The sequence below is a fragment of the Nicotiana sylvestris genome, chromosome 8, assembly GCF_000393655.2.
Source record: "Nicotiana sylvestris chromosome 8, ASM39365v2, whole genome shotgun sequence".
NCBI classification, from domain to species: Eukaryota; Viridiplantae; Streptophyta; class Magnoliopsida; order Solanales; family Solanaceae; genus Nicotiana; species Nicotiana sylvestris.
In genome coordinates, this window is record NC_091064.1 from 99,847,651 (window position 1) to 99,861,930 (window position 14,280).

General features: G+C 38.6%; 1 protein-coding gene across 4 annotated transcripts; it reads right to left on the reverse strand.

Moving 5' to 3' along the window:
* Positions 1 to 210: 210 nt before the first annotated feature.
* On the reverse strand, positions 211 to 3,771 carry LOC104226318 (F-box/FBD/LRR-repeat protein At1g13570-like). 4 transcript variants are annotated; one of them, XM_009778282.2, is made up of 5 exons: positions 3,623 to 3,771; positions 2,071 to 2,120; positions 1,160 to 1,989; positions 886 to 1,047; positions 211 to 796 (listed from the first exon to the last, which is right to left on the reverse strand). In XM_009778282.2, the coding sequence occupies exons 3-5, from the start codon at positions 1,292 to 1,294 to the stop codon at positions 461 to 463; spliced, it is 633 nt and encodes a 210-aa protein (XP_009776584.1). In that variant the 5' UTR covers positions 1,295 to 1,989; positions 2,071 to 2,120; positions 3,623 to 3,771; the 3' UTR covers positions 211 to 460. The 4 variants fall into 4 exon arrangements, with proteins under 4 accessions (XP_009776584.1, XP_009776581.1, XP_009776585.1 ...); XM_009778279.2 differs by having other exon boundaries at positions 2,071 to 2,143; XM_009778283.2 differs by lacking the exon at positions 2,071 to 2,120.
* Between the last annotated feature and the right edge of the window lie 10,509 nt (positions 3,772 to 14,280).

Here is a 14,280-nt window from a genome sequence, read left to right on the forward strand (position 1 = left end):
TTAATCAAGATTATGTATATTTGAAACCAGATGGGAGATCTTCTTTCACTCCACTTAACTTTGATTCTTTAAAATTTTAGAAAAGAATGTGTTATTGCTTTTTTTTTTTTTTTCTCTATCTGCTTGCACCATCTATGGTCGTCTTGAATGCAAGATGTAACACATACGGGATCAACAAAACTAATAATCAAAGTCATGGCACTTGCATGATTTCTAGAGGATGAGATTCCTATTAATTATGATTAAATAATAAAAATTATGTTAAAGAACATGGTATGCGCTTAATAGATTAATACATGCACAGAGCGTAGGTAAGTAGTAAATAGTTAAATAAGTTCATGTAGAGTATCTTAGGCAAAAACCTGTATACTGCATACTACACAGACAGTGCATAACGGGCAAAAATGAGCCTTCTCTTGCACCATTTATGCAAGACGTATATCTACGAGACCCACAAAAATCAATAATCAAAGTCACGCACTTCCATGGCTTCTAGGGCTTCAATTCGTACACAATCTTCTACTTCAACTTCTTCAACATTGGGTGATGCTCGGCTGAATTGTTTAATCTCATCCATAATTTGGGCACCTGGCCGAGGAAGGAGATATGCAAAATTCCAAATGAAGATTTCCTCAAGTATAGGTGCAGATGCCAATATAAACTTCACAAACTCCATTTCCATCTCAACACCAATAAACATATTCATATGTACTCTTTGCAACTTCAGAGCACCATACGAGCTTGATTGGGCTTGTAAGAATTGTACAACAGGTTCCACAATATTGTCCACTGATTCCTAAAGGATTTTCGGGAAAAATTGTTAGGCGAGTTCAGACGAAAAAACCATATTCAGTCACCTTAATGAGAATGTAGGAGAGTGCTTACACATTCAATTGTAAGCTGTTCTAATTTACGGCAGCTTTTAATCAAGTAAACAGCGCATGTAACCTCCTCAACATTTCTGAAAGAGATGCTCGAAATACTGAGAGATTTGACATTGTTCAGAGCAGTTGGGGGACTCTTTGGCAGACCTCCCAGGATCAAGTACTAGATGGAAGTCAAAAATTAGTTAAATATACGAACCAGATACATCATTTGGTTATGATATGTAAAAAGCTCCATTAGACTATAATTAATACAATCACAAAATGAACATTACCTCTAATACAGAACCACGTAGATCCAGTTCCTGCAGGGAAGGCATGTAATTGAAGAACTTTGTAAAATTGGAACAACCAGGAGGTGGATCAGGCAAAACTCGTGAATTGATAGACACAGTAACTTTTTCAAGCATCGGGGCATTCTTGAAGCAAATGAACTTTGAATTTCCATCAAAGTGAAGTATTTGAGATTAGCGGCATCAATATCAAGGATGTCAAATTCTGTGCACCAAGCCAACCTCAATCGTTCAAGCAATGGGCATTTGGAGATGAGATTCCTAATTATTACTGGAACAAAAGTGACATGCTGAAGATCAAGACTAATAAGCTTCTTAAACCCTTTGAAACCGGGTGGAGGGTAAAACAAGCAATGACGAACTTCCAGATGCCTTAGTTGCTGGAACGTAAAAAGGTGAGAAGATAAATGATATCTGTTGTCCCCGCATCTGTGAAGAGTAAATTCCTGGACATTTTTCTATGACAAGAAAAGTATCCAGTGATCAATATGAGGATAATTTTTCAAGTTAGGGCGTCCGAGTTTAAACTTCAGTATTGGTCCTTTATGGAGTAGTAGGACTTGGTAAATGATTGCCTTGGCTTCTTGATTTTCTTTGAAAGACTTGAAAAACTCATCACTAAAATCAAGTTCCTGACGTGTCACCCATTTGTACCTCCAGTCTTTTGACAAGATACTGGTCTTCACTGCGTCTTTCAAAGACAAGGCCCCTAGAATTTCATCCACAACATTACATGGCAAAATGCTGATTGTATCTACACCAGATCTCCTACCACTCCTCATGGTCTAGTACTGACGAGTTTGCAGCCACTTCTGAAAATTAAAATCAGGTTAGTCAATCAATAATGAGCAAATGCACTTGTCGACTTTCAAAGTATTCATCAATATTCTCACCAGAATTTCCATATAAAGCCGATATCCAAACATTTCAGCAATGTTTTCAACTGCATATAATTTTCCATTTTTCCTATATCAGAGTGACAAAAAAATGGTACACGAGAGAGTATCAGGAAAGATCACAAAATTGGAAGATTGGAGGACCACAAACTTCACATGGAAAGAACACAGTTAGTATCTAGCTAGCGACTCCTACTAAGGTTTCATTACTCTTCCCGATATTAATTCAGCCCATCTAACCTTTTGAAATTTTATATAAGGATTTTTTTCCTCGCATTAGCCAGCGTTCCTCAGTTTTTGTGCTTGAGGGAAAAGCTGTTACTTTATTTTTTCTTTCCAATTAAATTCACAGTTCACCATACATTTCCCAAACAGTGATGAGCCTTTGCCATTAACACAACTGCCAAGATAAAAGTACATTATACTCTATGTAATCACCTAGTTTTAATAGATAAAAGATCAGACTCAGGAGAGCAAGCACAATGAGTTGAAACATATTAGAAACTAAAGTTGATCAGAGCATGCCAAAGAGAGAGCATCCACGGGAAAGATGTTATGCAAGATTAAGTTCACAATCTAGTATTCTCGACTTTTTTTTTTTTTGATTTTCCATTCGATGTCCGGTACCTGCATTGGAGCCCGACTATATCCGGATTAGCGCCGGGTAAGGCCCCACTCCGGGGGGGAGGGATCGCTCCCTACCAAGGATTTTTCCATACCCAGGGCTCGAACTCGAGACCTCTGGTTAAGGGAGGAGCAGCCCCATCACTGCACCACATCCCTTGATGGTTAATATTCTCGACTTATTTTAACTTCCACTCTATCTAATCACATAGTTTTAACAGATGAAAGATCAGACTCAGGAGAGCAAGCATGATGAGTTGAAACATAACAGAAATAAAAGTCGATCAGAGCATGCCAAAGAGAGAGCCTCCATCGGAAAGATGTTATGCAAGATTGAAGTTCATAATGTAATATTTCTTCTTAGTTTAAGTCCTTGATGATTGCGCGCTTGCCCATTTATGGAATAAGTCAATCTACTGGAGATGATATATAAGTTATACGTGAGGAACATCTGAATAACATCTATTCTTCTTTCTAGACAGGTCAAACAAAACACACAAGGGAAAATTAAAAGAAAAACCTCATAAGCTTTTTTTTTATAACACGGCGGTACCCAAGCAAGCTTGGGCACAATCCACGGATACCTGCTACCTTCTCCCACCAGCACAGATAGAGGATAACTCTGTCGACCAACCCTTGTGGTCGGATGCGAAGAAATTACCTACTAGTATTTTTGCATCCGCTAGGGATTTGAACCTGAGATCTAATTATTGGTAAGCAGAGTTAAATGTGCTCCACAAAAACTGGGGAGTTCCTTGTTGTGATATTGCTACACAATCCCCCCAAAGAGAACATAACGCCAAGGGTTCATGACAAACTGATTTGATTCAAAGAAAAAACAAAGAATAGAAACTTAACATGACAGAACTGCACTGAATGATAAAATAAGGAAAATCATAATAACTGAGTTCATAGGCTTAATTACCTGTAGCAGAGTCCACTGAGAGAGATCGAAAACGTTGGCATGAGTAGAGAGATTCCCTTGTTTTGAATTTCTTTTCTAAGTTTCAAATTCAGAAAATAAATAGGCGCTGGCGGACATTGATCGAAAGAAACTGTTGACGGTTTAACTACTCGCTTAACGCTTACAGGACAATGCAGGACACAGGTTTGAAATTTACTAGTATTAGAACCAATACTAAAAAATATTAATTATTTTAAATTATAATTTTTCTTTTTAGTATCATGCTGCCTTAATAAAATTTCAATTGGCATCTTACTTCTCAATACAATATTTCATTAACTAAATTATACGAAATTAAAGAAAAATAAATTATATAGTCATCGACATCGTATAACATTTTTGTTTCTTATTTTTCTTTATTATAATTTTTATTACTTAATATTATTACATTATTAATATGATAATTTATTGACGTGTCACTTGGCGTAATATCATATTTCCACTATTACTTCTCAAAATATTATTTTTAAATTTTATTTTATGGTTCACAATTCTTCAATTTTCTAAATTTATCATTTATATCTTTGTATATTATTTACTTAATTTATTTTATTTTCTAAATTAATTCAAAGTTGAAATATCCTCATATTATAGTTATTTTAATATTGTCACGATCCTAGTTCTCCCTCTGTGAACCTGTCGTGACGGCACCTAGTCTCTACGACTAGGTAAGCCTAACATTTGCGGAATAAAGAACAAAACATAAAAACTATAAACTAAAAGTAAATTTTAAACAAGGAAATGCGATGCCGCTCGGCATATACAATAATCACTTTCGAATAGTATTTATAACTCTCCCAAAACCCGAAATGTCATAAGTCACAAGCTAAAGAAGAGACACAGTACTCCCATACTCCAGAGTCTAATACAAGAAGAAAATACAAGAAGTCTTTAACTTGAGGAAGAATAGAGAGGGACTCCTAGGTCTGCGGACGCGACATATATACCTCGAAGTCTGTACAGTCGTCTCGCCTCACTGGTAATATGGTTGAAAGGAGGTACTTGGATCTGCACACGAAAAACATGTCCAGGAAAGGGCATGAGTACACTACAGCGGTACCAGTGTTACATCTCCCGTGTCCGTACGTTAAAAGTTTCGTCTTCAATTAATTGACGTAGACTCGGGGATGAGATTATCTTGACGCTAACGCATTTACGCTATTTATAACAAGCGATAAAGAAGTGTCGTGAAGGATAAATGGGTACACGAATTAAAGAAAACGAGTTTCGTTGAAAGTAGCCAGTTTGAGATAAAATACGGGTAGAGTGATAACATCCGATGATTATGAACTAGTACCATGCAAGGTACCATATGACCACGGTAGTATAATATATAAAGTATATTAAAAGTAAGTAGAATTTTAAGTAATTTATGATATTTTTTTAAAATTATGTGGGTAACTGATTAATTATCGAATAATAGGATATTACCCAATTAATTAATAAATGAATAAAAAAATTATTATAAAATTATCCCCCAACGTGGCATAAAGCCACAATGGCTAAATATGACTCTCGGTCGTTATTGCCATGTGGCTAGTTATGGAAGTGTCACAAAAACAAGACTTAAACATAAGTCTTATCAAAATAAGACTTGCACATAAGCATCCATGAGTCATTATTATCAATTCATTGTTAAGATCAAATCCGTTCTGTCTTTGGTTCAACAAAACATTAGAAGCAGAAGCCATTTCGTTCCAAAATTTCTAGGAATCAAGCAAAAATTTCGTTCATAAAATTTCAAACAAGCAGGAAAAAATCTCGTTCAACAATATCAAAAAGTAAAAGCTTAATCTGATTTTTGGGGTTCTAAGTTCAATCCATGAAAGTTTTCAATAGAATACTATACAGAGTTTTCCCTAGGAATATTAAGGCCATCCCTTTTTTCTTTTGGCATGGTCCAAATTATATTGAAGAAACGAGCAAACACACAACTTTCATAAATTACTCTATTCATAGAGATACTAGGGGTGTCTATATTCTTGATTCCCCATGAGAATTATTATTATCTTCTGTTCATGGGTCTCAGAATAATACGCAGTTGAAAAAAAGTTTATCCGGAAGGAATATTGAGATTTTTTCGTATTTTTCATGCATTTTACCCATTTATACATGTGTATTGACCCATGACCACACAACGTTATATACACGTATATATGTAAGTATATTTATATGGGATATGGGAAAAGGTTACGGCGTTATATACGCACCACCACCTGATCAGCTGGTATATGTTGATAATGTTGCCCCCAGCGGGCGAGACGATATGATGGGATGCCCTCAGTGACTTGATGATATAATGTACACCCATACCTATGCATGACACGGCATTTATACGCACGTGCACGACATTATAAATGTTTTAGAATTTACAAAGTTATTCAGATTTAAAGACGTATTTTTATATTCCATATTTCATCTATGCCTTTTACGTACTAATTTTCACGCCTTACAAACTCAGTACATTTTTCGTATTGACGCCCTATTTCACGGGGCCTGCGTTTCATGCCCGCAGTTGCAGGTAGGCAAGCTGACGGTCCCCCTTCTTAGGATCCCTAATCAGCGAGTGTTGGCGTGCTCCACTTGATCCGGAGCTGCTTTTGATTTTGGTACGATATGTTTGATTTTGATCCAGAGCTGCTTTTGTCTATGTTATATTTTTCGTACGATATATATATATGGGTATGACGTGGTTCAGTCCCGTCTTTGTACAGTTATGTTTCCATTCGAGGTCTGTAGACAGTATGTCTAGTTGGGTTGTATGTGGCCTTGTCGACTTTCAGTTATTGGATGTATAGTTATCTATAGAAGCCTTGCCGGCTCGCCACTGTATTCTGCATATATACATATATATGCCTTGTTGGCAGGTTTCATTCACGTATGTTATCTTCGTAATTCAGCAGATGTTATTCAGGTTTACATCTTAAACACATGCTTAAAGGTGTATGATAGGTAGGATTTGGACACCCGTCGCGACCCATCGGTTTGGGTCGTGACACCCAGTAAGTACCAAACCTAACCTCGGTCGAGTAGTGACGCGATCAGTCAGGGCCCTACTGGTATATATATAACAAAATAATACATAATAAAATATTGTAGTAATGATAAGTATAGAAATTAAGCGAGAATGAAATCACAGAAAAACAACAACTCAGTACACAGAGATAACAACAGGGGATCCTGGGATACCGCCCCGTAGTCCCAAACATAAATATGCAAGGGATCTCCCGGGATATTGTCTCGTAGTACCAAACATAAATGTGCAGGGGGATCTCCCGGAATATCATTCTGTAGTCCCAAAGAAAATATACAGTACATGAGGATCTCCTGGGATAGCGCCCCGTAGTCCCTAACTTAAGTATGCAGGTGGATCTCCGGGAATACCGTTCTGTAGTCCCAAAGTAAATATGCAACTCAATCAACATAAACAATAGTTTCAATAAGGAATTCTACAGTTTAGACAAAGTTCATATCAAGGAAGACATGTAATTTTCACTAAGCATGCTGCACAGAGTTCACATAGGCAGCTAAGGTAGTTAAGACAGTTAAGGTTAGGCATGATTTCCAAAGATAAATAGGATAATTACATATATTAGTGTTGCTCAATTAAAGGAAAAACATATATTTGCTTAATGAAAATGGGGGTTTTCAACAAATAGCCAGTGTGCGCACTCGTCACCTCACGTACACGACGCTCATATATCAAACAGTACCAAATCCTAAGGGGGTGTTCCCCCACATAAAGTTAAACAAGCCACTTACTTCGATCCAAGCTCAAATCAATCCGAAATTACGCTCTTGCCACGAGTATCTAACTCCGAGTAGACCAAATCCAATAGCTCTTCTTCAAAATCTTTCGAAAAATCGCCTTCCACCGAGCTCCAAATTGAATTTTGTGATATGAATTTCAAACCCTCGAAAATCTCTTTTTCTGCCCAGCGATTTCCACTTCTACGAGGGATCAACCGCATCTGTGATCCTGCACATGCGGAAAAACAATCGCAGGTGCGGACTTAACTTAAGTCCTCAAAAATCGCTTTTGCAGTCAAGGGCCGCTTCTGCGCGCCCGCTTCTGCGCCTTTTCTCCGCTCCTGCGAGTCCGTTTCTGCTAGACTCTAACCGCTTTTGTGGTCTCAGCTGGGCAAGCCAAATTTCGCTTCTGTAGCTCCTTAGTTGCTTCTGCGACTTTGCACCTACGGTCCAAAATGCGCAGGTGCGAATACAACAGGTGCAACAACTTCAGCAATTTGCATAATTCTCAACCCAATCCGTTAAGTATCCAAAACTCACCTGAGGCCCCCGGGACCTCAACCAAATATACCAACCAATCCTAAAACATCATACGATCTTAGTCGAGCCCTCAAATTACATCCAACAACGCTAAAAACCCAAATCAACCTCTGATTCAACCTTAAAGAACTTGAAACTTCTAAATTCGACAACTGGTGCTAAAACCAACCAAACCATGTCCGATTGACCCCAAATTTTGCACACAAGTCATATTCAACACTACGGACCTACTCCAACTTCCAAAATCGGATTCCAACCCTGCTATCAAAAATTCCACTACTGGCCTGAAACTCCAAAAATTCAACTTTCGCCATTTCAAGCCTAAATGAGCTACGGACCTCCAAAACACAATCCAAACACGCCCCTAAGCCAAAATCACCCAATGGAGCTAAGTTTATGCCTAATAATCTAGCCTCCCTCGACTCGAACCAACCCACTGGGGACCGACACCTCCTACCATACAGAGCCTCATATTGTACCATCTGAATGTTGGACTGATAGTTGTTGTTGTAGGCAAACTCCGCAAGTGGCAAGAACTGATCCAAGAACCTCCAAACTCCTTCACACACGTACAAAGCATATCCTCAAGAATCTGAATAGTGCGCTCGGATTTTCTGTCCGTCTGGGGGTGAAATGTTGTGTTTAACTCCACCCGAGTTTCCAACTTATGTTGTACGGCTCTCCAGAGCCGTGATGTAAACTGCGTGCTCCGGTCAGAGATGATAGATACCGGCACGCCATGAAGTCTGACAATCCCACGGATATAAACTTGAGCCAGCTGCTCGGAAGAATAGATAGTCATCACAAGAAGGAAATGAGCTGATTTGGTCAGCCTATCTACAATAACCCAAACTACATCAAACTTCCGCTGAGTCTGTGGGAGTCCAACAACAAAATCCATAGTGATCCGCTCCCATTTCCACTCCGAAATCTCTAACTTCTGAAACAATCCACCCGGTCGTTGATCTTATACTTCACCTGCTTGCAATTTAAACACCGAGCAACATACTCCACTATGTCCTTCTTCATTCTATGCTACCAATAATGCTATCTCAAGTCCTGATACATCTTTGCGGCATTCGTATGAATAGAGTACCACGAGCTATGAGCCTCCTAAAGAATCAACTCACGCAAACCGTCCACATTAGGCACACATAGCCTCTCTTACATTCTCAATGCACCATCATCCCCAATAGTAACCTTTTTAGCATCACTGTGCTGAACTGTGTCCTTAAGGATAAGTAGATGGGGGTCATCATACTGACACTCCCTGATATGATCATAAAGAGAAGACCAAGAGACCGCAAAAGCCAATACCCGACTAGGCTCAGAAATATCCAATCTCACAAACTGGCTGGCTAAGGACTGAACATCTATCGCCATGGGCCTCTCTGCTACTGGTAGATAAGCCAAACTCCCCAAGCTCTCAGCTCGATGACTCAAGGCATCGGTCACCACATTGGCCTTCCCCGGGTGGTATAAAATAGTGATATCATAATCCTTAAACAACTCTAACCACCTCGTCTAATGCAAATTAAGATCCTTCTGCTTGAATAGATGCTGCAAACTCCGATGGTCAATATAGATCTCACAAGGGACACCGTACAAATACTGCCTCCAAATCTTCGGGGCATGAACAATAGCATCTAACTCAAGGTCATGGACAGGATAGTTCTTTTCATGCACCTTCTGTTAACAACAGTAATGGAGGTGAAATTGTACAGATTTAATCTAGGGTTTGAGAGTGAAAGAAGAGAGCTTTTGATATTATTTCTGAGCTGAAAGAATAAAATGATCCATCCCTTTACAAATGAGAAGCCCAAACAATATATATATATACATGACCCAACTTCCCTTTCTAACCCAACTCAGTTAATAATTACAAAGAAAGAAAATGGGCCTAGCCCAATACATATAATAACAAAAGAAAATATGGGCCTAACACTAATCAGGAGTGGGTGGTATATTTCTAACACCCCCTTAAGTTGGAGGATGATAGAATCCCCAACTTGAAAAGAAAACCATGATGAGCACCACCACCCAAAGTCTTTATAAAAATATCAACCAGCTGAGAAGAAGAAGAGGTATGCATCAGATGAATAAGACCTTCAGCAAGCTTGGTCCGCACCAAATGGCAGTCAAGTTCAATATTCTTTGTTCGTTCATGAAAAACTAGGTTCTTAGCAATGTGGATAATAGCCCGAGAATCACAAAACAAAGGAATAGGTGAGAAGAATGCAAACCCAAATTAGAGAGCAAATGAGACAGCCATGCCAGCTCATCCACAACTTTGCTCATGGCCCTGTATTCAGCTTCAGCAGAAGACATGGAAACAATAGGCTACTTCTTAGACTTCCAAACCATAAGACTGCCACCTAAAAACACACAATAACCACTCATAAACCTCCTAGTGTCAAGACAGGCAGCCCAATCACTATCATAGTAAGCAGTTAGAGACAAATCAGAGGAATTGTTAAAGAAAATCCCATAATCAGAGGTACCCTTCAGGTATCTCAACACATGGAGGGCAGCTTGCATATAGGGAAGACAAGGGGATTGCATGAACTGACTAAGGTGTTGAACAACAAAGCAAATATCAGGCCGAGTGTGAGTAAGAAAATTCAACTTCCCAATAAGAGACATGTAGACATCAAGCTTAGGTAAGGGATCACCTTCATGAGCTTTAAGCTTGGCAGAAAACTCAAGAGGACAAAGAATAGAAGAAATATCTGAGCAGTGAAAGTCAGCCAATAGATCAAGAATGAACTTCCTCTGATGAAGGATAACCCCAGAATCTGAATAATGAACCTCAATGCCCAGAAAATAGTAAGGCACCCCAAATCCTTAATCTTGAACTGAGCATGGAGAAAGGACTTAACAGCAAAAATCTCAGAAGAATAAGCCCCAGTGATCACAATGTCATCCACATAAACAACCAATATCACAAGAGAAACACCAGAACCCTTAATGAAGAGGGAGTAATCATTGAGAGAAGAAGAATAGCCTCTAGATGTGAGGGCCTGAGAAAGCTTAGCATACCACTGCCTTGAAGCTTGTCTCAAAACATAAAGAGATTTCTGAAGCTTGCACACCATTGGGGTAGAACCAGATGAGGAGGGAACAAAATAACCAGGAGGAAGCTTCGTGAAAACTTCCTCATCCAATTCCCCATGTAAGAAGGCATTATTGACATCAAGCAGATAGAAGGGCCAATGTCTTTTGACAACAAGAGCAACCAAAGTTTTAATGGTGGATATTTTGACAACAAGAGACAAAGACTCTTGGAAATAACACCCTCTACCTGAGTGTCCCCCCTAACCACCAATATAACTTTAAACCTCTCAACACTGCCATCGGCCTTATATTTAACCTTGTAAACCCACTTACACCCAATATGTTTCTTACCAGGAGGCAAAGGCATGACAAACCATGTGTCATTGGCTTCCAAAGCCTCAAATTCCTGTCTCATAGCCTCCTGCCATTCAGGAACAGGGGCAACTTGGGAGTAATACTGGGGTTCAAAGATAGAAAGAGCACCAACAACTGATAAGGAAGCAACATGCCCAGAACAAGTAGGGAGAGAGCAAACATAGTTCTGGAGGTAGCTGGGAGGATTGTGAGGTCAGGAGGACTTCCTGATAAGTGGAGGAGAAGTGGAGGGAGTAGGAGCAGAAGAAGGCAAAGCAACAAAAGAGGGAGAAGAGGAAGAAGGAGAGACATCACAAAGAGGAGGTGAAGATGAGGGGAAAACCTCATCACTTGTATCACTAGAAGGAGGGAAGTAAGGAGTTGCAGAAAGGAAGACATTAATAGGAGATGAAGGGGAAGGAAAAACAGGAGAATGAGTGGAAGAAGGTGAAGGAGTAGAGGAAGGTTGGGCAAAAGGAAAGATGGTCTCATAGAAAATAACATCTCTGGACACAAAGGAAGATTGGAAGCAAGATTATACAACTTATATCCCTTTTTAGCAAAGGGGTAGCCTAAGAAAATATAGGGGAAAGACCTAGCTCCAAACTTGTCACTAGACCCTAGGAACAGTGGCATAACATAGACATCCAAAAGGTCTCAGATGGCTATAGTAAGGAGGCTTCCCATAGATATCACGACCCAAAAACCACAAGTCGTGATGGCACCTAACTCAACCCGCTAGGTAAGCCAACTAATAGAAAATACCACTCAACTGAGATTATAAGAGAATAGAAAATAGATAACTGAACATTTATAAATTTACCCAAGACCTACTAGTACAAATCATGAGCTTCTAAGATTTAGAATTTCAAAATTGATACAAATAAATACACATTTTGTTTGAATGTTACATAAACAGATTAGCAATAACCTAAGCTACCAAGGACAAGTGGAAGCTATATCCAAATGCACGAACATCTTCCAAATCAACACCCAACGTCACCAGTAGCTCCGATTCAAAATCTACACGCAATGTGCAGAAGTGCAGTATCAGTATAACCGACCCCATGTACTGGTAAGTATTTTATCTAACCTCATCGAGGTAGTGATGAGGCTTTTAGCTAAAAGATGTTTATTGTTATAACATGTACATTAGATTAGAAGTAAAGTAGTTCAAAGCATAACAAATAAAGGTATCATATACAACTCGGCGAAACAGTCAACAATTACTAAAAGGAACCACAATAGAAGATTTATGATCTTTACTAGTATGAGAAGTATATCCAAAATATCAAATCACATGGCACGATAACACCCTTCGTGCTTTTATCTCATCCTCACCAGTATAAATAAATTTATGTACAATTCAATTAGCACAGCAACACCCTTCGTGCGTTCAACTCATCCTTCCAAATAAATGTATAAAAGAACCAACCATATGATAGAAACACAATAATAGGAATTACAAAGTAGGAAATACGCAAATAACAACAATGGACCAAGATATACATGTGGACAACGGTAAAGGAGGAAAGCACGTGAGTAATAATAATAATTGGAAGGCAAGGGGTATCAACGTCAATTAACTAGTATATTGGAGGCCTAAGTACAAATATGACAAATAAGAAGGAAACACATGATCTTTACAAGTTAACAAGTAAGGGCATGAATGAATGGCCATGATGGAATGATTAAACTAGAGTGCGACAGAATAGGTATGACATGAGTAAATTTCAAAGCAGGAAATAGGCATGGCATATGCAAGTTAAGCAAATAAAAGACATGGACAACACAACAACAATTGAGATAGAGGTCAACTACGGGACAATAACAACATATCACTCAGAATATTTAATTGCGACAATAACAGCTCAAGGTAAGGGTGGAAGTGTATACACGGAAAACATATATCACATCATAATGCATGTCCCTCATCCTCACCTTCACGGAAACACCCTTCATGCCATGACCTCACAATATTAAAAGCATAACAATATAAATAAAATGGCACGGCATCACCCTTCGTGCTTTACACTCTTCCTCACATGATAATGTATATGAAATAGCACGGCATCACCCTTCGTGCTTTACACTTTTCTTCACATTATATTGAATATGAAATGGCACGGCATCACTCTTCGTGCTTTACACTCTTCCTCACATGATAATGTAAACGAAATGGCACGGTATCACTCTTTGTGCTTTACACTGTTCCTGACATAATAATGAATATGAAATGGTACGACATCACCCTTCGTGCTTTACACTCTTCCTCACATACTAATGTATATTAAATGGCATGGCATCACTCTTCTTGCTTTACATTCTTCATTATCAAGCATATGATATCAGTAAAGTGACAAGGCAGGAAGTATAAATAACATCAAGGAGAGTGTTCAGACAAATATTCCAACAAATTCTAAATCACGGAATTTCTAAGCCAACAATGATTCAATAAGCTCTCAAGGGAAGTATAACTCAAGTACTTCCACGAATATCACAATTTATCAGCAACACAAGTATAGAATCCAGCATCTCAAAATATCGATCGTAGCAATGTAGTAATGATTATGTATCGAGATGACCAAACTAGACACATCAATGTATTCTTAGAATTCTATCAAATTCCATCAAGTTATATTAGGCTAAGTCTTGATTACTAACATTTTATACTACGTTCTTAATATCGGTAAATCAAGTAAAGCATGAAGCAAGGGAGTTACGTAATTCTACAAGACAGAATTAAAGTACAATCTACCCCCGAGCATGATTAACCCCGTCATATACATATACGCTCATCACCTCATATATGTATCACCCCCGCATGTAGCAAACAATGACAAATAGGAGGAAAAATTCCCTCAACAAAGTTAGGCAAAACACTTACCTCGATTCGGCTAACTCAACACTCAACTTAGCCT